A 22745-nucleotide genomic window follows, 5' to 3' on the forward strand; every position below is an offset into this window, starting at 1 on the left:
AGGAAATGTATCAGCTGAAAATGGGGACAAGTCTTCTGTACCCTGGGTTTAAAAATCAATAAAAAAAAACTTTGGGGAATAATGGTGAAAAAACTTCTTGGCCTCCTCAGATTGGAGATCCAGTGCTTCTACGGGTTTGTAGTACTGCCACTGTTACCAGGTGCAGGGTTATATAAAACCACTTTCATAGAGTCATATAAATCCACTATCTAGCTGTGGAGATATTTGTATTTAAAACGACATGAGGGTGTTAATTTTAGGTAGGGTTTCTAATAAAAAAAATAATAACAACAACTGAAGGAACATGGGAGATTACTACTTATTTTGTGTTCACTTCTCCCCCGGCTCGTGGTGCTGTTTACTGTATTTTGTTGCAGTACAGGTACTGTGCTATTTGATTTAGGTTGTTCTTAAGAATTCCATTTTTAACAAAAACTAAAAGCCCAGATAAACAGTAATTTATAGGGGCCATCTACAAAAAGCTAGAAAGTGAAAAATGAACGCTGAAAAACAGAAGCCTAAATTATACCCTATTTGTTTTCCCGACAATGCCTCTTTAGCTAATTACCACAATTATTTATGTAACCATAGTATATACCACTAGGGGGCAGCATTATTCTATGAACAGTTTTGTTGTTGGACACTAGCCTCTGGGCCTGTGTCTTTTAAATAACATATATTGAGTTTCTCAACAGTAGCTTTGCGTACTACTAGGTGCTTAAACTCATAATGCATGACAGCAAGCTTCTGTGGCATTGCTTGCTGTGTTGTCGAGTTCTTTGGTGACTGTGTAAGGAAGAGGAAAACCAGACCTGGAGATGTTAAGAACTGGTTTAGTTCACACATGCTGTTAGCCTAAAGCATACAGTGCCAGGCAGTTATCTGAGTGGGGGTAGTAGATAGGGCATATTCAATGCTATCTTTTGTACTATCCTATAGTGTCTGTCTAGTAGCTGTTTGGGTTACATGATTTTTAAAGAGCTAGGAGCTTACATTTTCAATTTTTCTCCCTGTTTTGCCTTTTATTTATTTATGTCTTAAATACATTTTCATTTTTCGAATTTTGCTTAATAGAAGGGCTTCAGCTCTAGACGTCTGCCATAGACATGTGAAACCAAGGCTTGATCAGCCAGAATGTCTTTAGAGAATTAAGCCAGGACCACCTAGTGATCAGCTATTTTGGCGTATTGTTTTGCTGGGTGCAAGTTTACCCTAAAGTTGTAAAATGTTATACTACCACAGTATGTCTGTATTCTATTATTGAGGTCAATCCCAAAACAACATGGTGCTGCAGTTTGTTTGTTAGAAAAATGTATTTTTGGCACACCATAAAAAATGTATTTAATACTAATGATTATTAAACATATGGAGTTTGTACAGAAAACGAATTCTTCACTTAAATAAGAGTTTGAATACTGTAAGTAACAAGAATGAGTAGACTGTCCCACTGCAGTCGCTTGTCCCTGCTATTGAGACATTGAAACTTGTAAGCTGTGTCGTTGACAGTTTCCTTCAAAACCATTATTGTAATACAGTATAATCAGTTCACAAAAAGATCTTCCTCCGACACTTTAGTAGGGGTGCAAGTATCATCGCTTGGTTTTGAAGCATATTTGCAGTAGGCATTGTTTTCTGTTTGCAGTAGAAACATGCAAAGACAACACCGTGGTGATGATGGTGACTGACAGCAAGGTAGATGGAATGCTCCAGTATGAGGCTGGGTGAGGAAGCTGAGCAGGATGTTGAATAAAAAAGTGTTCATATGAAAATGGCCTTTTCCTTCATTTTGATCAAAGGAGCACGAACATTAACCATTGTATAGCGTAATTACGATATTTACGGTATAGGATAATGTAATGTACCTACACCTCGGTAAACCACAAAACCTGTATACAGACTCGCCCCTAGTTGACAGTTTTCCAGGTACTATATATTTCCAAACCCCCCCCCTCCCTCCCCAAATAGAGCTTCAGTTGGAGTGCCCTGTAATGCAAGCCCTCACATGTTGCAGGCATTTGGTTGTGACAGCTGGACCACCCCCAGTAAACGTTACTGAAGACAGGCAGTGCTGCATGTTTCTTACTAACAGGGTGATTCTTTGTTCTCGGAGAGTATACGGCTTAATCACAGAGAATGGGATGCTCCCCCAGGACCAGGTTTTTTTTTTTTTTTTTTTACGGTATGATTCTTTAAAAATTCGCTTTTTTCAGAACACTCTGAGAACAGTATAAAGTAGGTCAGAAACCATAAAAAATTATCTGCCCCCCCCCCCCCCCCCCCCCTCCCAACACTATATTTAGTTAGACATATTTTTTAATGAATTATTCTGCTTAGTGTGTTATTCTAAGACCTTAGAGACCTTCCAACACTTCCTGAAAGCTTTGTTGAAAAATATTGATGTTTGGGCAAATTACAAGACATCACCTGAGTGATCTCTTTTTATCCATTTTTTGCTTACTTTGGCTTTCTATCTTTGAAATTCATCAAAACAATCTGTTTTTAGTGGTAGAGACTGTATTTATTGGGGTTTATATATTATATATAATTCAGTTGATTTGGGTTTTTCAAAGAACATTTTATTCTGTAACCTGAAGGACCCTACGACAAACACTCCTGGAAAGTTTTGTTGAAAATGTTTGAAATCAGGGAAAATTGTTAAAAAAACAAACGCAACACATGGTTTGGAACTGAACATTTATTTTTTAAAATAACTAATACCAAGAACTCATACATTACATAAACTGAATCACTGTCAGAAAATTCTGATTCACCACAATCATACGCCAGTATTTCTGCCAACAATGATTCATCTAATTATCTTGCCATCTTGAAATTAAATTCTTTAGTCTGGAAACATTTATATTATTGTGTGCATATCAGTTTCTGTACATAAACAGTAAACATATACATAAAACGTAAACTATTATAGCCAAACATAATAAATTTGCAATGTCATATAACGTTTATTCTCAGGATCTTTTATAAGCAATAATAGACACTACTCAATTTTTTTTTTCTCTCCAAATAAATAAAATACATTCTTCATTTTGTTATCAGTAATAATGAAAACAAAACTGGTTTAAATTTTATTCAAGAAGCATCTGATTATATCCACTCTTCTTGATATTTACAAATGGTTTAAAAATATATAAAACACATTTATCGTAATGTTATCATACTATTACCCCAGTTTGTCTGTGCACAAGCTGATCTACAAATGTGCTCACTGAAAGATCAACCGAAATGGTGTCCTCTGTACTGAAGACCTGATCCATGAAATCTGCACAGTTGGAAAGAAATTCAAGACCGCAAACAACTTATTGTGGCCGTTCAAACTGTCCTCTCCACGTGGTGGAATGAATAAGAAAACCACATATTTTGTGGAAGGTGGTGACGCTGGCAACAAGGGAAGACAAGATCAACAGACTTATTGTTTATTTAGCAGGGAACTTACGGAGACTTGGGAACTATGCATCAGCTGCAGAGTCACTTACAACATCTCACCCGAGAGCACAAGGAGGTTAAGTGAGTTGCTCAGGGTCACACAATGAGTGAGTGAGCCAGGATTTGAACTGTGGACCTCCTGGTTGCAAGCCCTTTTCTTTAACCACTGGACCACACAGCCTCATCAGGAGGATGAACTAACAAGATATTCCAAAGAGGCTCTACATCATGCACTGGTCTGTTGAAATATATATACTACATCGTCCAAAGCTTTGCTGTCGATTACTGCACCACTAAGGAAACATGAATATGCTTTCAGTTTCTATGAGTAGGATAACACAAGATCTATAAGCAAAAGTACATCACAGGTTTTTAACATTGTTTGTTTATATATATATATATATATATATATATATATATATATATATATATATACATATATATATACACACACACACACAATCACAGACAAAAGTATTTGGGCAGTTAAAAAAAAAAAAAAGTGATTTCTATAATTTGTAATTGTTCTATTGAAAGATATAAATAAAAGTAGAGATTCAGCTTTATAATAAAACAGCAAATGATTACATAACATGCATACAATGAAAAATAACATGCAAAGACTAATTTAATACTTTGACAAAAGTATTTGGGCACCCTGACATTAGTATCTTTTGTGCTCACCCTTCCCTTGCTTTATAGCTTGCAGTCTTTTTTTGCATTTTGAAACCAGCCCCTGGCATCTTTCCAGAGATATTTGTGCCCATTCTTCAGCACATACAGCATTGAGTTCTGCAATCGAGTTTGATTTTCTTTTTGCAACAGTAGCCTTCAAGTCAATCCACAACATCTCCACAAGCCCATTCCCTCACACAGCCTCCACCATGTTTAACACTGGGCCTGATGAACTTTTCATTAAATTCTTCCTCCAAACATATTGTTGCTTTCTTGGTGGGTTCGTCTGACCATAAAATTTGGTTGAAGAAATCATCAAGCTCTTTCAAGTATTCAGTGGAAAACTCCAATCGCTTTCTTTTGTGTATTGTTTTTAACAAAGGTTTTGCATCTTGGTTTTTGCCCATGGACATTCATCTTGTTAAGGTATCGTTGAAATTCGCTCGTGAATTTCTTGACTATCTTCTCTCAATTCTTGAATAGAATGTTAATTCCAATAGGTTCCAAAGTGCCTAATTTGAAAATGCATGTTTATTATTTTTGCTTCCTGGCTGCATTTGTTCCTTAACAGTGATTTATCCCACAAAATTGTATAGTCCTAAAGGTATTGGCGATAGCGCACACACACACACAAAAACCCTTTGTTGTACACCCTTTATGCTATATGAGAAAATGTTCCAGCAAAACACAGAAATGGCTTCTTAACAAAGCTCATTTTTGGTCATCAATGCTCAGTTATCGTGTTTTAACTACACTTGTGTATATATACTTAATTTATTGTTATTTGATATGACTGAAAAGGTTAGCAGCCTTCTATTACTGGCTGTGTTGAACCAGCTACCTGAAAGAAATACAATGTACTGTCATTGAGGTTGTAATGGGTCTGTCATAGCAATGATTGGAGTCCACACAGATAAAGTTTTTGGAATACACTCATTCTCCGCTTTAATCATTTGAAAAAAAGTGAAAAAATAAGTTTTTGGGAGCAGTGATTGTGTTTATCTGTTAGATTTGGCCTAACAAAATAACTCCATAAATCTTCACTATTTTGTACTTTTTGTATTTTGTACATTAGGTCTCAAATATGCAGTTTTGAAAGAAACTTCTGTTTTCTTTTTCCAAACACAATACCTGTTACTACTTTAGTTTAAAGGAAGTTTTAATGTGCACCTTTCTCATAGGAAATCTGTTATGCTTGCACTTCCTGGGTCATTCTTCTCTATGTGTCTTCTGGGTCTTTGCATGTTACTGGTTGAAAGCATGTCAATCAATATGGAAGCAGCTGATTGGTTGTTGACAGGAAAGAAGCCGTTGAAAGATTGGGGACAATTTCAACCTCTGGGTGAAGAGACCAAGCAAGTGCAACACTATCTGAAAGCATGGCTTACAAGCACACATGTACAAGTGTAGTACCATATATGATGTTTTCAAATTAGGAAGACGGTCAGCTGTCAATGACCAAAACAAGCCGATGTCAATTTCCCCTGCCAGTAGAGCGCTCTGGATCGCATCGGGTGCCACCTTCACAGTGTACAAACATTCTCTTTTGCTGATATATTAGCAACGTGGGTCCTTTGTCGTGGCATTTTCTGGCAAAATCAGTCAATGTTCTCTTTACCCTCAGTGTGCTCCAGCATTTTTCCCTGTCCTTCTCTGTTAACGGCGATATTATTTAATATTACGTGCCTATGCGTGACGATACATTTTATGCGTAAAATTACGAGGGCACTTAATTGCGTAATTCCCCAGGGTGCAATTATAAACCTATTATACAAATCTGTTTGGTTTATAATTTGCACTCACATTTTGTGCTGCATACAGGAACCTTTGTTGGGGGCAGGTGAGCTCCTATTACATGCAACTCAGTAAGCTGGCATGGAGTAACCCAATTACCATACTCAAGCACGCAGTGTCGTGGCAGTAACCACTTCATTTCAGTAATTTTACAAACCTTTTCAAAGCTTCGTATCACAGAGACTGGGACGATTTCATAATTGTAGGGTTTTATTTACACTACATGATAAATTGTAGCTGCCCTTTTACATTTAAACACTGTACCAAATGAATGTAAACATCAATCTCTCTTTCCTACTTTCATCTGAAGAAGAGACCTTTGAGGTCTTGAAAGCTTGTGATTTAGTTAGTCCAATAAGAAGTATTGCATCTCCTTTTGTGTATCATCACTGGACTGATATGGCTACCATTTCATCTATCACTGAATTAATTTAGAAAGCAAAGGATTTTTTAATTTACCAGATTGTATTACCTCGGATGAACTCCAGTTTTACTGTCACAACACTGTGTGCTTGAGTATGGTAATTGGGTTACTCCATGCCAGCTTGTTGAGTTGCATGTAATAGGAGCTCACCTGCCCCCAACAAAGGTTCCTGTATGCAGCACAAAATGTGAGTGCAAATTATAAACCAAACAGATTTGTATAATAGGTTTATAATTGTGAGAGGAGTGCTTTTGATGTACACTTCCCCTGTGACCAAATATGGCTGCCAAATTGACATCATTGTAAGTTTCTAGATGACAAAGTCCTAAAGCTTTTGAAATACAATATGTTCTTCATTCTTCTTTCTATTCTATGATTTCCAAGTTCAAGTTCCATTGTGGGTATCGTACAAGATAAATGAACCATTTTGCTTGTTATTTTACAAACCCTTTCAAAGCATTGTATCGCAGAGACTGGGGGGGCAGTTTCATAATTGTAGGGTTTTATTAACACTGCGTGATACATTGTAGCTGCCCTTTACATTTAAACACTGTACCAAATGTCAGGGTTATATCCTTATCTCCAAGTTATAGATACATTACTTGCAGTTGGTAGGTTCTTGTTGTGTGATGTGGATTCGATTTAGTTGTTACATTGTCATGTATATTGAGTACAGTGGCTCTCAGGAATTGGTTTCTTCACTAATTAATCCTAAATACAAGCAGGTCGGTGGGTGGCATGGATGTTTTGATATGCTAGGGGCACTAATGTAATTGCTTTCTAATTTTGGAGATGGTATGCTTTAGGTACATGACATAATTGACACTGAAGATATTTGAGTTGTATTTGTCAGATTTCAGCAGAGAAGTCCTTTCTTCACACCGCAGGAGGAAGGGTGCCATTGAATGGGTTAACTCTCCACTGTACCAGAGGGAGAAGGCGTTGGGGATACGTTGTACAAATTCAAGTCCTTGATGGACAGCCATTGTCGGTATAGAGCTATGATTTGTGTCTCCTTGTTACAAATGTTATTTATAGTGAATTTTGGCAGTTGTATCAATCTACAAACATAACTACAGTTCTGCATAGGGCATGGACAAGTTGGGCCAGTAATACTAGTGTATGCTTTTTCAGTGCTTTATTATAATAGTAAAATGTGAATATATAATGTTCTCTTTAAATAGTAGTACCATACACACTGTCCGTTAAATTGGTTCCTGTTGAAGACCAGTTAAATATTAATTAGTTGTCCAGAAGCAACGAATACAAGGCATTGACTAAACTTGTCTAGTTTATCTGGTAAGTGTTTGTTTCTAGTTGCAGGTCTATGAAATACAGGCAAGTAAATTACTGACAAACAATCACAGGTTCAGTATATCAGCATCTTAAAAATGAAAGTTGCCTGTGGTTTTCATTCATTGGAATTTGTTCAAACTTTGATAACCAGTTGGAATGAAATTGTTGCAGTTGGATGTTGCTGTTTTAATAAATCACAAAATACAACAGGAGTTTGGATAATATGTAATTTACCAACGGTATAGAAACAGCGGTCCATTTATTCAGCATGTCAGGTCCAATTTATTTTCACACACGCAGTTTATTTTAGACGCGCTGTTTAAAAGTATTTTTTTCACAGTAAAACAGGTTTAACCCTTTGCGGTCCATTTATTAATCGCACGTCAGGTCTAATTAATTTTCACACGTGCAGTTAATTTTAGACGTGCTGTTTAAAAGTATTTTTTTCCACAGTCAAACGGGTTTAAATGGCCCTGCATATCAACAAAGCACTCACTAGGCATCTCCAGCCCCGCCCCACCCTTTCGTTTGCTGTAGCGTTCACCTATGTAAGAAATAAATAATAATAATAATAATAGTCGTACATACCGATCGATCATCTCCGGATCACTCGTTTTATCACCAAACTCCTCAATAATGCGATCCAAGTCATTATTTTATTACTATAACATCTAAAAAAAGCTCTGCAAATGTCTGTGACATTCTTTGAGCGCTGGATGCAGAAGCAGCTATGTTGTTTGTTTATGTCCGTGTTATCTATGTGGTGCCGGGGCTATCTGCATTCATGAGGTACGCACTTTTTTTTTCGGCTTCTCTCGGCTCCTATCAGTCTCACTCGGCCATTGAATGGTTTTCTCGGCTTTTTCCAGAGAAAAAACGACTAGAGACCTATTTTTTACATCTTTTTGATCATGTCGGACAGGTTTTAAATTGGACCGGAAAGGGAAAATTGCATTAAATTAATACCATATCACAACTGGTGAATAAAATATTTACTTTGCAAATTGCTTCACCCTTTAATGGAACTACCGTGCAGTATACTTGTATAAATTCACTTTTCTATTGATAGTCTTATTTTTTTTAAATCTTTATCAAATTCTATGTAGGCCCACTTCATTTAAAGTCACTTTTTTATTTGACCACCCTCTTGAAACAGGTCGTCTTTTTTATTTTTGTGTCACATCTCTAATGCTGAACAACATACTGAAGATTGAAGTTGTTTAACCCTTTGCGGTCCATTGTCGGACTGGGTCTGACATTGCAATTATTCCTCACAGGTCCTTTGTCGGACTAGGTCCGACATCATTATAGCAACGCAATAAACGGGTGTTTAGTCGTTTTTTCTCCGGAAAAAGCCGAGAAAACCATTCAATTGCCAAGTGGGAGCGACAGGAGCCGAGACAAATCGGGAAAAAAAAAAAAAAAAAAAAAGCGTATCTCATGAATAGTCATACATGGTAACAGGTATCAGATAACGGGGCGTTCATAGTAAACAAGCTGGCTGAGTGCGTCAGCGCACTGAGACTATCATGGACATTTGCAGAGCTTTTTTCAGATGTTATAGTAATAAAATAATGACTTGCATCGCATTATTGAGGAGTTTGGTGATAAAACGAGTGATCCGGAGATGATCGATCGGTATGTATGACTATTATTATTATTATTATTATTATTTATTTCTTACATAGTTGATTGCTATAGCAAACAAAAGGGTGGGGCGGGGCTGGAGATGCCTAGTGAGTGCTTTGTTGATATGCAGGTCCATTTAAACCCATTTGACTGTGAAAAAAAATACTTTTAAACAGCGCGTATAAAATTAACTGCGTGTGTGAAAATTAATTAGACCTGGCGTGCCTGACGCGCGATTAATAAATGGACTGCAAAGGGTTAAAGATGGCGCCGCTTGTAGGCAACATTCCATAGTAAATATTTCATTATGGTTGTTCATTGTAAGCAGAATTCCTTTCTTTAGTGTGGTATTATTACTTTAAATTATTCTCATCTGAATTGTTACTTTAATGCAGATTAACATTTCATCCGTGCTTCTTGCCCTGGAATTATATTGTTCTAAGGACTCTTTTCCCATATTGTTCAGATTCTTGATACACTTGGATGAGCTTTTGTTTAAAGTGTGGATTTTGTTTTCCCAGAACTGGAGTTAAACCAACATCGTCAGTGCTCTGAGGCACTCTTATTGATTTAGGCGCTTCTTCCAGTAGAGAAGAGAGAGCAAAAAGAAGTGCAGCTTGAACGGCATGCCTCGAGGATTCTTGGAAGACTTGCATGTCTGGGGAAAATACTATGCTTCTCATTGTCCGTGATTTGGATTTGAATCCTCCTGTTCTGGAAAAGCAGTTATACAGAAAAAAGCAGTGTGTGCTTAATTGTCAGGTGTCGCAGTACTTCTCAAACACATTCTCTACACAAAAAAGAAGGGTGGTATTTCACAAAAAAGAAGGGTGTTATTTCTTACAGTACAGTATCTGGGGATATATGAAAACATCTGTCTGTATGCCAAACTTTTTAAAATCGGTATATGGGTTGAGGTGATATATTTATTTATTTTTCTTGCTGTGGTTGTAGATGTATCTCACTGATGTACTTTATGATGACCCCCCCCCCCCCCTCCCCTTATAAAGCAGGCCTTTATACAGCTGAACCAGTTGTATAGGATGGCATGGTTGTGGCTCCCGTTTGGTTAAAAGTATCCTTTACTGTGACAGCTATATACAGTTTTAGTAAGCTGTGAGCTTCTATGATTGTTTAATGATCAGTGGTTTTTAATGGGAATGCCAAGACTGATAGAACCCTACAAAAATCAATTTTCTGAGGTAAAATAAAGGGGAAAGAAATGACCCAGTCCTCCTGCATTGATAGTAATTGATTTCTATGATTTGGGCCACTGTAGCATCTTAGCTGCTTGTCATAATAGGGGGCAAACATCTGTCCACTCGATCCATCATGACCTGCCTGGGAGCTGTTCTTTCTAGCGGTGTTTACAAACCACTTGACATTCCCTGTTGATGATGCCCCCTGTGGGTCTCTGTTTTTGTTCACAAAAACTCCCATTTCTAGTTTGTTCTTTTAGTCGCATTCATTAAACAGCTGGATTGTTTGCTAAATCTGTGATGAGAACTCTTCAAAGGCAGTACCAGCTTTATGCTGTTCACCAAGCAATTTGTTACCCCTGCCTCTGTGCTGGGGACTTAATAATGAATACTATCTTCAACCTTTGAATATATGAAAACTTACCTTTTAGCTGTGCTTTAGGAAGCTGGTGGATAAGCTCAGTAATCGTAAAGCTTTTGGGAATACTAAAATAGCACCCAGGTCTGTGCACTGCAATGTGAGTAACCCTTTAAAGAGTAGAGCGAGAATCCTGGATAGTGCTTTCCCTATTAGCGTGCCCAAGTGCCCATGCATGAACTTCGTTAAATGACTTCATTAAAGTAACTTCATTTTTTGTTTTTACTTCTTATTGTATCTTGTACATGAATGTCAGAGTTTCCATTAATATTTATGAATCAGATTTTAAAAGCAACAAAGTACTGTGTAATGAAACCGGAGTGCTTGACATTTTTGTGTGGTTTACATTTTTTGGCATGTGAGTTTTCTGTTATCCCAAGTAGTGAATGAATATATGTAGGCAACCGGTACATAATACAAATAAAAACAACTTCAATGACTTTCATTATGAAAGGCAGTTTTCAATTGCTTGAGCTATGTCTGCTGACAAGACAGTTCAATTTTTGCTTTGAATGCATGAATTGGAAAATTAACAGTGTAATAAAATGCTGTATTCAGATGATAATGTGCCAGTATTGTTTTGTTTAATGAAGGAATGGGGTAACCAAGAAAAATGTCATAATACATGTTTTTTATTGTGTGTTATTCGTCTTCAAATTTTACCACAAACAACTTTGAAATAACTAGTTAAATGTTTGTTAAATATAATTTAATACAAGTAGGAATGTTTTTAAATACATGTTATAACAATTTTAAATGATACAGTCTATCATAGACATAGGATAGCCTTGTTGTCAATCAAAAAATATTGTAAAAAATACAGGATGTTTGTTAATACAGTCCATAAGAGAGGCAGGGGGTATTAAAAACATCTTAAGCAGAAGTCATCTTGTTAATCAACAACGATGTACAGCCAAGTAAATTCCTAAAATCTCTTTGGCGCACACTGCTGCAAAAAGAAAGCATTGCGTTTACACAGATAACCGTGGTATAGATTGACTTGTCTCGAGTTACCACGGGAATTCTTCAGTGGGAGTGATCCGCTGTAGTTACTTTAACATGGAAAAATGGAAAAAACAGTAGATACCACATACAGATTCCAGAATCCTAAAGTTGTGGTTTAAATGCCTAAGCACATTAGATAGTTTGTGACTGTTAACCAAAGAAGCATGGTTATGAAACAACTTGATACACATAGTTTCAAAGACATCTGTACCTCAGAGAGGGCCATTGTTGCACAGTGAGAAAAGAAAACGGTACATGGGAAACGTGTGCATTGAAGAATATCCTGGAAGTGACCCAGTTAGAGGAGATTCATTAAAATCGTATTGATTCTACTTGAATTCTGCATGATTAACTGCACTTTTTTCTATCTTGGGCCCTTGCTTGCTGCCATGAATAAGAGCAGGTTGATTCTCCTTCCCACAAACCTACTGGAAAGTGACTACATACGCAGTCGAGAGTTGACCTCTAAATATGTGCATAATACAATCAGTACCCCAACCTGAGACCAAAAGCATGACATAGCTTCTTGTAGTTTGCAAAATAGTTGTTTAATGGAGTGTTTTGTAGTTGGTATGAATAAATACCCCCCCCCCCCCCCATCTCAGATTTTATGTGTGTCTTTTAGAGAAACAGCCAACATTTAAATGATCATTTGATCCTATTGTGCATCATACAAGTAGCCCATCGGAACCATCATGTGTAACGTAAGATACCTGCATATCACGATCTGTATTGAATCGTGGTATTACACCCCTAGAGGGCAGTCAATACCAGCAGTCATTTTCTTCTAGCTGTCGGCTAATGCCAACATTGATTTTGAGCCCTAATGATATGTATGTTTTTTAGGCTCAACAACAGACGTTCCAGTTCCCAGAAATATTCCCACAGAAAGACACAGCTTATGAGCCAGGCTCCGTGGAGGAAATGCAGGACCAGTTTATGCAAGACGAACAGCAGAGACAGAAGGCTGACCCCAGACGAGGAGGGGTGACGGAGTGGTTTGGGCTTTGAAAGGGAGAAAATGAAATATACCCATTTCAAGAAAAAGCACCAATAAGTGGAGCCAGGTGGAATAGCGGATTGCGTTCCAAATTATCCTGGAAACTTAGTGCACTTGATATGTTAGTCTGATGAATTGGAGTCTGACATCTGAAAACAAATTGTCCTAAAAACTCAAAAATAAGTTATCTTGAGGACCAGGTCAATTTCCATGAGGCTTTTGTGTGTGAACATTTTTTGTAGCATTTTAAAAATAAAATGTAAATTGTCTACATTTGATCTTCCAGTTGACTCATTTTGCAATTCAACAATATGTGTACAATAAAGTGCATTACATTACATTTTATATATATATATATATATATATATATATATATATATATATATATATATATATATATATATATATATATGTAACGGGGGAGATCTGGACTGACTGTCTGGCACATCCGTATTACTGCAGGTAGAGGGCAGCAGTCTCGTGGGATCCGCCTGTCGGCCATGGCGATGACACGGAGAGGTGGGGAAGAGTGTGTGTGTGCTTTCCCTCTCTCTGAGTGGCTGAGGGGCGGCCTTGGGAGACTGCTCGGCCCATAAGAACTGGTTTGGTTATGCGCTTGGGTGGCCGGGTTGGGGAAAGTACAGTGTCGCTGGCGGAAGAGGCCAGCGTGAAATAAGGAGCAGGCAAGCCCGACTGAGGGGACAGCCTTCTGTAAAAATAATTTACAAAATAAAATAAATAATTACCTACCCGAGGGGACGTGTATAGATATACGGGGAAACCTGGCCAACCCCAGTGTATAAGCACAGCGGAGTGTAGGACGGAGACCCGTGCTGACCGGCTTAGCGGCAGTGGGGGCACTGCATAAGCAGCACTTTTGTTTGTAGTTTTATTACTGTGTTTTATTTTCCCTTTTTCTTTCGCCTTCTGTTTTCATTATTACTTTTGAGCACTTGAAGGTGCACGGAGTTGGATACCTGTGTTGGTAACCCCGTGGTCCTGGTTTACTGTCGGCAGTATCCAGACCACGGACAACAGTGCCCTCTGCGGGCTAAAGTAAATAAAACAACTAATATGAAAAATAAATAAATCTGGGCACCTGTGCGGTGTTTCCAAATAAAATCTTCTGTCTCCTGTGTCAGTGAATACCCTCACCCTTCCACAATATATATAATAAAAGAAGTAAAAAATGACTGTTTTGTCAGGAATATTAAATGTAATTTAGAAACATCGTATATCAACAAGATACACAAGTAAATCCACATGAATCGAGCAAATCATTAAATCATAAATCAAGACTTTTCTCTATATTACACCTTATCAGTTAGCTTCAAGAAAGAAAATAGAAAGAACTTCAAGCCAGTATCATAGTTGAAGCTTCAGATTAGTATACTATTCTTTTTAAATGATGAATAACTTAACTGAAAAGGTTTTTGTGCTGTGTCTTGGTGTTCTCCTTGTGTTTTTTCCATATCGGAGAGAGCCTCCATCTGTAGGGTGACCTTAGCAATAATTTCATAGATATTCGATTTCCAAGATTGAAAGTAGATTGGTAATAAGGCTGACTTGATTTCAAAATGAGCTGCACGAGTGGCCTGTGCTGGAAAACTAAACACTGCTGGAATGAAAACTTACCTGCTCTCCTCAATAGATGTAACCAGTCATTCAAATATTGTCGCCTTGTCTCTGGAGAAGAATAGCATTCAGGCTAGCTATGTTCTAAAATAAATAGTGAAGCTGTAACCTCTTTGAATCACGGTTGTTATAAACATGTGAGTCTGCGTTATCAAGACCCGTAGTCCAGACCAGTCGAGATTAACCCTTTACGATGTTTAAAAGTATTTTTTTATAGTAAAACATTTAAAAGGCACTGCATATCAACAGGACAATCAGTACAGCATCTCCAGCCCCGCCCCACCTCATATTCGTTGTATTTTTCACATACCTCTTCATAGTCGTGCATACCGCTAAATCATCTCCTGATCACTCGTTTTATCACCAAACTCCTCAATAATGCGATCCAAGTCATTATTACTATAACATCTCAAAAATCAGATCCGCCCCCAGCCCCCCTTTTTTTTCCGGCTTCTGTCAGCTCCTATTGGTCTCACTCAGCCATTGAATGGTTTTCTCAGCTTTTTCCGGAGAAAAAACGACTAGAGACCTGTTTTTTACGTCTTTTTGATGATGTCGGACAGGGAAAATTGTAATGTTGGACCTGGTCCGACATCGGACCGCAAAGGGTTAAAAGTAAAAATAGGTAAAATAAAATATTAAAAAAATGTCTAGTCTGCACTTACGCCAGTCAGAGTGACAGCTATTATAATGTAACCAAAGTAATCATTATTATATAAATGTATTAATAAAAAAAAGTAAGTGATATGCTGTTATGTTTTCTTTCTTAGCATACTAGATCACTTTGTGAACAGGATTCCTTTATAAAAATTTGCCATAATTTTCCCACAGTTTACCGTGGGTTACCATGTTTATTCATATGATTTACTATATCTTACTATTTTTTACAACGCTTACCTATGCTTTACCATGCTTTATTACACTTTGCTGTGCTTTTACTATGGTACACTTGTATAAGGGTTATATCTGCAAATCAGTAAGAAAAGATGCAGTAGGCAATAATATTCACCCCCATTGTCCAAATCTTATACTTTATATTTGGGTCCAAGAATTTGGACTGCTTCAAAAACATCTGAAATGTAACAAGAGTCCAGAGGAGGTGGAGGTAGAATTCTAGACTGATTTCATCACTGCCAAAGCCGACCCCCCATGAAAGTTTGGATAGCTTGTGTGATGTTTACCAGGCAACAGCTGGACCCCCCCAACACATTCCAGTAAATCACTGGACACAATGCCTCAGCTCTGCTTTAGCAAACAGATGGCATTGATTTTCTTGTTTGCTCATAACATGTTCCTTCAGCCTAGCAAAGACCTGATGAAGAGTTGAAAATATGTTTAAAAAGCTGGACACAAAAGTTAATGCATTGTCTGAACATGACACATAAAAAGGATTTTTTTTTTTTTTTTTTTTTTTTTATAAATTTAGTCGTTGCCAATTATTTTTATTATTTTCTCCCAATCAGGAATTGCCTATTATTTTATTATGTTCAGCTCACCACTACCACCCCTGCGCTGACTCGGGAGGGCGAAGAAGACGAATACACGCTGTCCTCCGAAGCGTGTGCCGTCAGCCGAACACTGTTTTTCACACTGCAAACTCACCATGCAGCCACCCAAGAGCTACAGCGTCGGAGGACAACGCAGCTCTCGGGCAGCTTACAGGCAAGCCCGCAGGCACCCGGCCAGACTACAGGGGTCGCTGGTGCGCGGTGAGCTGAGGACACCCTGGCCGACCTAGCCCTCCCTCCCCCCGGGCGCCGCTCGGCCAATTGAGCGCCGCACCCTGGGAGCTCCCATCCTCGGTCGGCAAAGGAATAGCCTGGACTCGAACTCGTGACGTAAAGACTATAGAGCGCATCCTGCACTTACTGGATGCACCACTCGGGAGCCCCCAAAAGGAATTATTTTGAGAGAGGAAAAGATGAGCCTTAAAAGAACCTTTGTACTGCTGCGCCAAGATGTGCATTTGTCTTGATTCCATTCTGTGTGATTTTAATGAAAGGAAAAGTAAAGATTTTAGAACTTCATTGCATTCCTTGTTTTATCCAGCTCCAAAGAAATCTCCTTTGTATTGAGAAGTATCGTGCTGTTTAGTTCAAGGTTGTAAAATGTAACAAGGGATAACGCCACTGCACACCAGAATACTCTCTTTAGCCATGAGGCCAATAACAGCACATAAAAACTAAATAAGGTTATAAAATGCAGGCAGAAAAAGAAGAAAAAAGGTTTAGATGGATAGGCCGCATCAGGAACTACCTGTGGAGAGAACAATGAGAAAGGTGTGTTTGCATTTATACTGGGATAGCGTGCAAACAAATGCACAGCATCCTAGCTGTGAAATCATTTACTTAATAGATACACAAGCCCAAGAGATTGTGTTAAAATGTTAAGGAGCAGTAATGATCTGGAAATGAAATGGATGTATGATACAGTAAATACAAAAAGCGTCAATCTTCCACAGCCAAGTTCTTTAGTAATATTCATCACAAATAAAAACATTCAAATAATGTTATGGGTTCAGCTGAAAGCTGCAAAAGTCAGGAAGTTAATTAACAAAAATAAATACATTGGGGTCCCCCCGAGTGACTCACCTGGTCCGACCACATGGAGCGCAGGGTGAGTCCAACAGTCAGGGGAGAGCTCTGGTGCTCCTGCACTGACTGTTTCTCCTCATCACACTGCCGCAGACTACTGACCAAGTGCTTGATGAGCTGAAGCAGACACCTGCAGGTCTAGCCTTTGTCCTCACCTCTCGAGTTCCTTACTGTAGAGGTAATTAGCTTGGTCGTGGGATTGGACTTGCAGTTTCCCTGACCTGTTGGAGAATTGTTGAAGTGAGGGAACCACATTTGCCATTCTATATTGGGAAGAAAATCAGGGGTAAAATAATTGGGCATACATAAATAAATAAATACATTAAAACAATGTTGAGTGTTCAACTTGTACAGTACACATAACTGAGTTGTATCCAGGCTTCAACATTAAGGTGGCAGTAAAAATGCAGATGAAGCTAATAAGAGGTAAAAAAACGAATTTTAAAAACTCCAACTTTAACAAGGAAAACAGCCATGAAAAAAGGAAACAGTACATTCTTGCTAATTTAACTTACTGTGCATTTAAGACAAAAGACCTGTTTGACTCCAGATTTTTAACATTCTATAAAGACCGTCTTGAAGTCTGCGTCTTGTCTACTATTTGTTGCTGCAGTTGGAGATTATACACATATTTATGCTTTTTCTTGAAGCTTAGTACAACCAAATAACCTTAAACTGTATAAATATAGATTTTGTGCAATAAACAAAGTTTTTCCTAAGTCTGAGCTGCGTGACATCCAGGTCACTTATAAAATAAGTACTGTATATACCAAATGGATACACATAAAGACGAATTGCATGTACTTACAGTTAGATTGGTAGGTGAATTGCATGTACTTACAGTGTAGTACCCATTTACAAATATTTTCCACAAGCACACATTTCTGTGATCATGAGGATGGAACTCCATACATTAATGTATTTAAAAAGTTATTTTCCCAATCATATCATTTTTTTGGAAGTGTATATATATATGTTACATAATGTAACAAAAGTATAAGTACAGTGCAGCCCAGGTACCATGTCATATTGTGCTAAAGGTGATTTATAAAACTGATAAGGGTATTTATTTCAGATCTGTCATTACAGTAAACAAACCACATCTCCAACTGCAGTCCCACTGAGAAAAAGATCCAATCAATGTATTTGATCAACTCAGACACCGCTGGGATAACCATGGATTTTAATAGGACTTGAAATCCCCCTGGATTGCATCATCCTCCTCTCTGTGGGTATCCCCGGAAACCCCCAAAATAGGTGATTGATGAAATCCTCGGTAAAATAACATTCTAATAAAAATCCAGGGGTGACTTATCTGTGGCTGGTTTAAGTTGATCAAATAAACCACTTAGCACTATACTATTTGTAAAAATAAGACACAAACCAAATTTTGCGATTGCATTTATACAGTAATTAAAGGATATAGGTATTGTTGTTTCAAAATTATTTAAAAGGCCAGTTTCAGCTCTACATAAGCTATACACAATATCTGTAAGATAGAATGAACCTTGCTGTGCTGATTCCTACACATGAAAGAGGAACACATTTTACATTGTATACTGCAGATGTTTCCTGACTACACCAATTGCAATGTAAACTCTTGCTGGCAATAGTCGTCTGGGATGCCACTAATGAATAAACTCAATAGTGTTTGCCAGACCGCACTGGTTGTGACCTGAGGTCAGAACCACAGTGTTCAGCTGTCCTCTTGTGCCCTCTTCTTAACCAGAAGCCTGGTCATTCTGAACTGTAGAACTGGCAATGCGGGAGAAAGTGACTACTGACTACTGAACCAAAAGCAGCCGGTCAGCAGCTGTGGCTGGATGGATAGCTATTTCAGCCCAGTCCCTCACAGCAGGCAAAGCTACAATTTTCCTTATTCTGTATTTCACAAAATATATTCTGTATATGAAAAATTCACCTCACCAAAAAAAGTATCTCTATTAATTATTATCATTATAATGATTCATGGGTTTGTTTAATCTAAGAGAATTTTTTATAAATAAAAACAACCATAAAATATCATTTAGAAATACTAAAATATATTTAATAAATTAAATGGCAAAATGTTTAAACTAGAGAGATATTGAAAAAGACTTCTAATCAAAACATTTGTCATTGCATTTTTTAGGTTTCTTTTAATATTTCTAAATTCACAACTATTAACTGTTTAATAGTTATGGATGATCTTAAAATAGCCATGAAACATCCACGTTTTGTAAATAGAACACATTGTATTATGGATGGCACTAAACATTACAGGCTTTTTTATTGAACCAATCAGGTTTTTGAAGTGCAATAATAAAACAATAAGAACACAAACATGGAAAAACTGTCGTCTTGCTAATTTTGAGGAAATGTCACTTAACCAGTTTGTGGGTGGCGGTTTGTGTGAAACTGGCGGGAGCAGCTGAGAGAGGCGGCATGCATCTGTTGGCATGCCTGTGCGATGACACTCCACACCAGCACATGGTACTTTCCTCTTGGGCCAATGGCACTCAGATATCTTGAAATTTCATAGTGCCATCTTGTAGCATCAGAGCCCGCATTACCAGCTGTTGAAAACAAATGTTGGGGAAGTGTTAGAGGAAAACAAGACTCAGTGGCACCAGCCCAGAGCTTGATATCTACAGTACAACATCTTGGCTCGTGGACTGAGAAGTTTGTTCAAACCGTACTTATTATTTGCTTTGCTAACGAATTAGGCAGACAAATTCTTTAGTCTATACAGTATCCTCCATCGTGGCAAGTCCCTTGCATGATAAAATAAATCCCCCTTTGCACTCAATTAATGTTTATCTCTAGTCAACAACATTAAGTCTTGTTTACTTCTATTGGGTGGTCTTTGTTTTAAGAACGGTCCAAAAAACTGCTTTACAATACACGCCAAACTGACTAATGATGCAAAAAAAAAGACAAGAAAATGTTTTCCTGTGTGAATAAATTCTCTGCACATTTTAAATTAGTTGTATTGTCATAACAAGGACTAGTTATTGAATATGGCCACCCAATAGGATCTGAAATGACCTTAAAAAACCAGAGGCTTTGAGGGTTTTTAACCAAAATATTTAAACAAAGCATTATTGTCCTTTATAGACAACAGACATGCTGTGTATATTCCATTGCTAAGCTGAGAGGCTCATTCATTTATTCGCTACAGACTACTAGTCTGTTTTTTTCTGTTGTTCAGATATGTACAGTAAATTATTTAAGTCCTAACATGTATTTAGTAACACAGTGGTCACAATTCATAGTGGCTCTGCAATCTTCTAGCCTAGTAGAGTTTTGCACACCAAAAAATAAATATTGTACCTGCAGCAGGATAGCATCAGGAATGAGACTCATAGGTATGTGAAGGCTTCCACCCTGCCACATACCTATTAGATTTGCCTGGTCAAAAATGAAAATGATAATTTTCTGTTTAAGAAAGGCCTAGAACCAAATGGCAAGGGATATTCGGATCCAGGGCTCTAAGGGGAGGCTTTCTTGCCGCTAGCTTGTACCGTGCCATGGTCCCTGACAGAGGGATGGATGTATGGATAGACAAACACCCTCATGTATCCACGGAATCTAATACTCAAAAGCACTGACAGTAAGCTTAATCCCAATTGAATAAATGGTTTTCCAGATGTATGGAAAAATGTAAAGTATGACATGCCACCTCCACTATTTCCTTGATGCCAGTGATTTTATCCCCTGCGGGGGATAATTCAAACTTTAGCTACTGAGGTTCCCAGGTAAAGGCAATGTCACTGGGAGCAAATCCTGGCTGTGCTGACTTTCTTCGTTGGGGTCCACAGTGCATCTAGGGATGTCTTTCCTTACAGCAACTCCTTCTGACCAGGCAGAGACCAGTGGAGCTGTCCAGGGGACATTACAGTACTTTGGTAATATCCATTGCTTAGATTAATTCGGTTAACGCCCCCCTATGACGGTATTTGGGTTGCACATTCATACTGATAAGAAAATTGGCAAATACATCAATGGGCTCCGTAAGTTGTTGTGGTCAAGGCACATTATGTCAGCCTAATTTATACAGTGCTGTAAAATGTATAGTTATCAGGGTATTTAGAGACCCCTTGACAGCAGTGCTGTTTTAAATGAGTTTCCTCTGGGGGAGTCTTGTGAACACTGACCCATTAGCTGTATAGTTAGAGGATATATGTGGTTTGCCATTGAAAAGGGGGTAAGAGGGGTTTATTTAAAATGACACAATTAGGGCCCCTCTACTCAATTAAAACAAATGTGAAACATGACAGCCCATTCCAAACGCAATTAAAAACAAATAAAAGGACTAGACCATGTTTTTTAATTGGCCTCATAAGTACTGGGTTCCACTACTCCCCTTTGTAGTCAACAAGCATGCGTTCAATTACTTATTGTTCAGGATGTAATCACAATTGTTAGTAAACCTCCCGGAAACAAAGACAAGCTGTGAACTCCACTCAGTCAGTATGACTTAGCTTAGGTTGTGGTTGCCTTTGGGGAGGGGAGTTTAGTGCAAAGTCGTGCAGAACATCTCCACAATCTGAAATACATTTCCCTCAGGGAGTGCTCAAGCTTCCATATGGTTTCCTCTGACGTAGTTAGGGCTTTTAATTTACACTTGAAGTACTTTGTGTTATGCTGGAGAGAGGGGGATGAAACACGCTTTTATTTCCTTGTTCTTAATGACCATTCAGTCTTATATTCCGATTTAGACATGTTCAGAGACCCAGTGTTGGGGAGTCACACATTACAGGTAATGCAGTGGCTAAAGTAAGGGGGAGGGGGGGGGGCAGCTAAGAAAATCACTCAGGAGAGCCCCCCTAGCTATATGGAACAAGGGGCCAAGGGGAGATTGTGGAGGATACATTGAGGAGCGTACGATTATACACAAAAACTGCAGTTAAATTGTCATTGTGTAGGATAATCTTAACAACTTAAAAACAGGTTGGAAGTAACAGACCACTGCCAGATATTCCCAAACAATTTTCTTCTCCTTACCTTATTTAAAAAATATAAAAGGATTCTACTCTGTAAATATAAAAATGTTCACAAAGACAAAAAACATTCCTGGTTATCCCAGGTGAAGAACTGAGGAGTGTCTGCGTGAGGGGAGACGCACTAAATAATATATTAGTAAGAGCAAGACTTCCACAAGATTCTCCTAATGGATTATAATACGAAATAGAATAAAATACAGGCTCTTGGGTTATAATAAAATATAGGCTCTTGGGATATATATTTATTTGAAGCTATTTATACAATTCAAGGAATTTCTATTTTAACCAGTTCTTAAACAGAGGGTTGCTTATAACTGGGCTTGCTACCTTTCGATTTTAATCGGTAAAGTTTGTTAAATGCTGAATTCTCCAAAAAATAATTCAGACTGAAATAAATTTACATAGAATTTACATAGAATAAACGTCAGTAAAACCACTCGCAATTTTTTTTTTAATTTTCTTACCAAAAATAATAATTTAGAAGTTATCTCTAGTTTGTGTAGTTTTTATACTTGCTGTCTGTCTCGTCTCTGTTCCGCTCTGAATAGCTAGGGGTCGCTGTCAGTCATCTCAGTGGTCTTTTTGTAGGCTACTGTAGTTTCACTGTCAGTCTTTTCATCCTGTGCTGACAGACCTGCACTGACAGT

The 22745-nt window shown here is 38.0% G+C and overlaps 1 protein-coding gene across 1 annotated transcript in view; it reads left to right on the forward strand.

The window, feature by feature from the left end:
- Nucleotides 1-13155, forward strand: part of LOC117434671 (large ribosomal subunit protein uL23m-like) — a 33063-nt gene extending 19908 nt beyond the window's left edge. The window contains exon 5 of the mRNA XM_034906715.2: nucleotides 12731-13155. Coding sequence (XP_034762606.2) covers nucleotides 12731-12895 — 165 coding nt within the window. The 3' untranslated portion in view covers nucleotides 12896-13155. The remainder of the gene's footprint in view (nucleotides 1-12730) is intronic.
- The last annotated feature ends 9590 nt before the right edge of the window (nucleotides 13156-22745 follow it).

This window comes from Acipenser ruthenus, chromosome 28 (genome assembly GCF_902713425.1).
Source record: "Acipenser ruthenus chromosome 28, fAciRut3.2 maternal haplotype, whole genome shotgun sequence".
NCBI classification, from domain to species: domain Eukaryota; kingdom Metazoa; phylum Chordata; class Actinopteri; order Acipenseriformes; family Acipenseridae; genus Acipenser; species Acipenser ruthenus.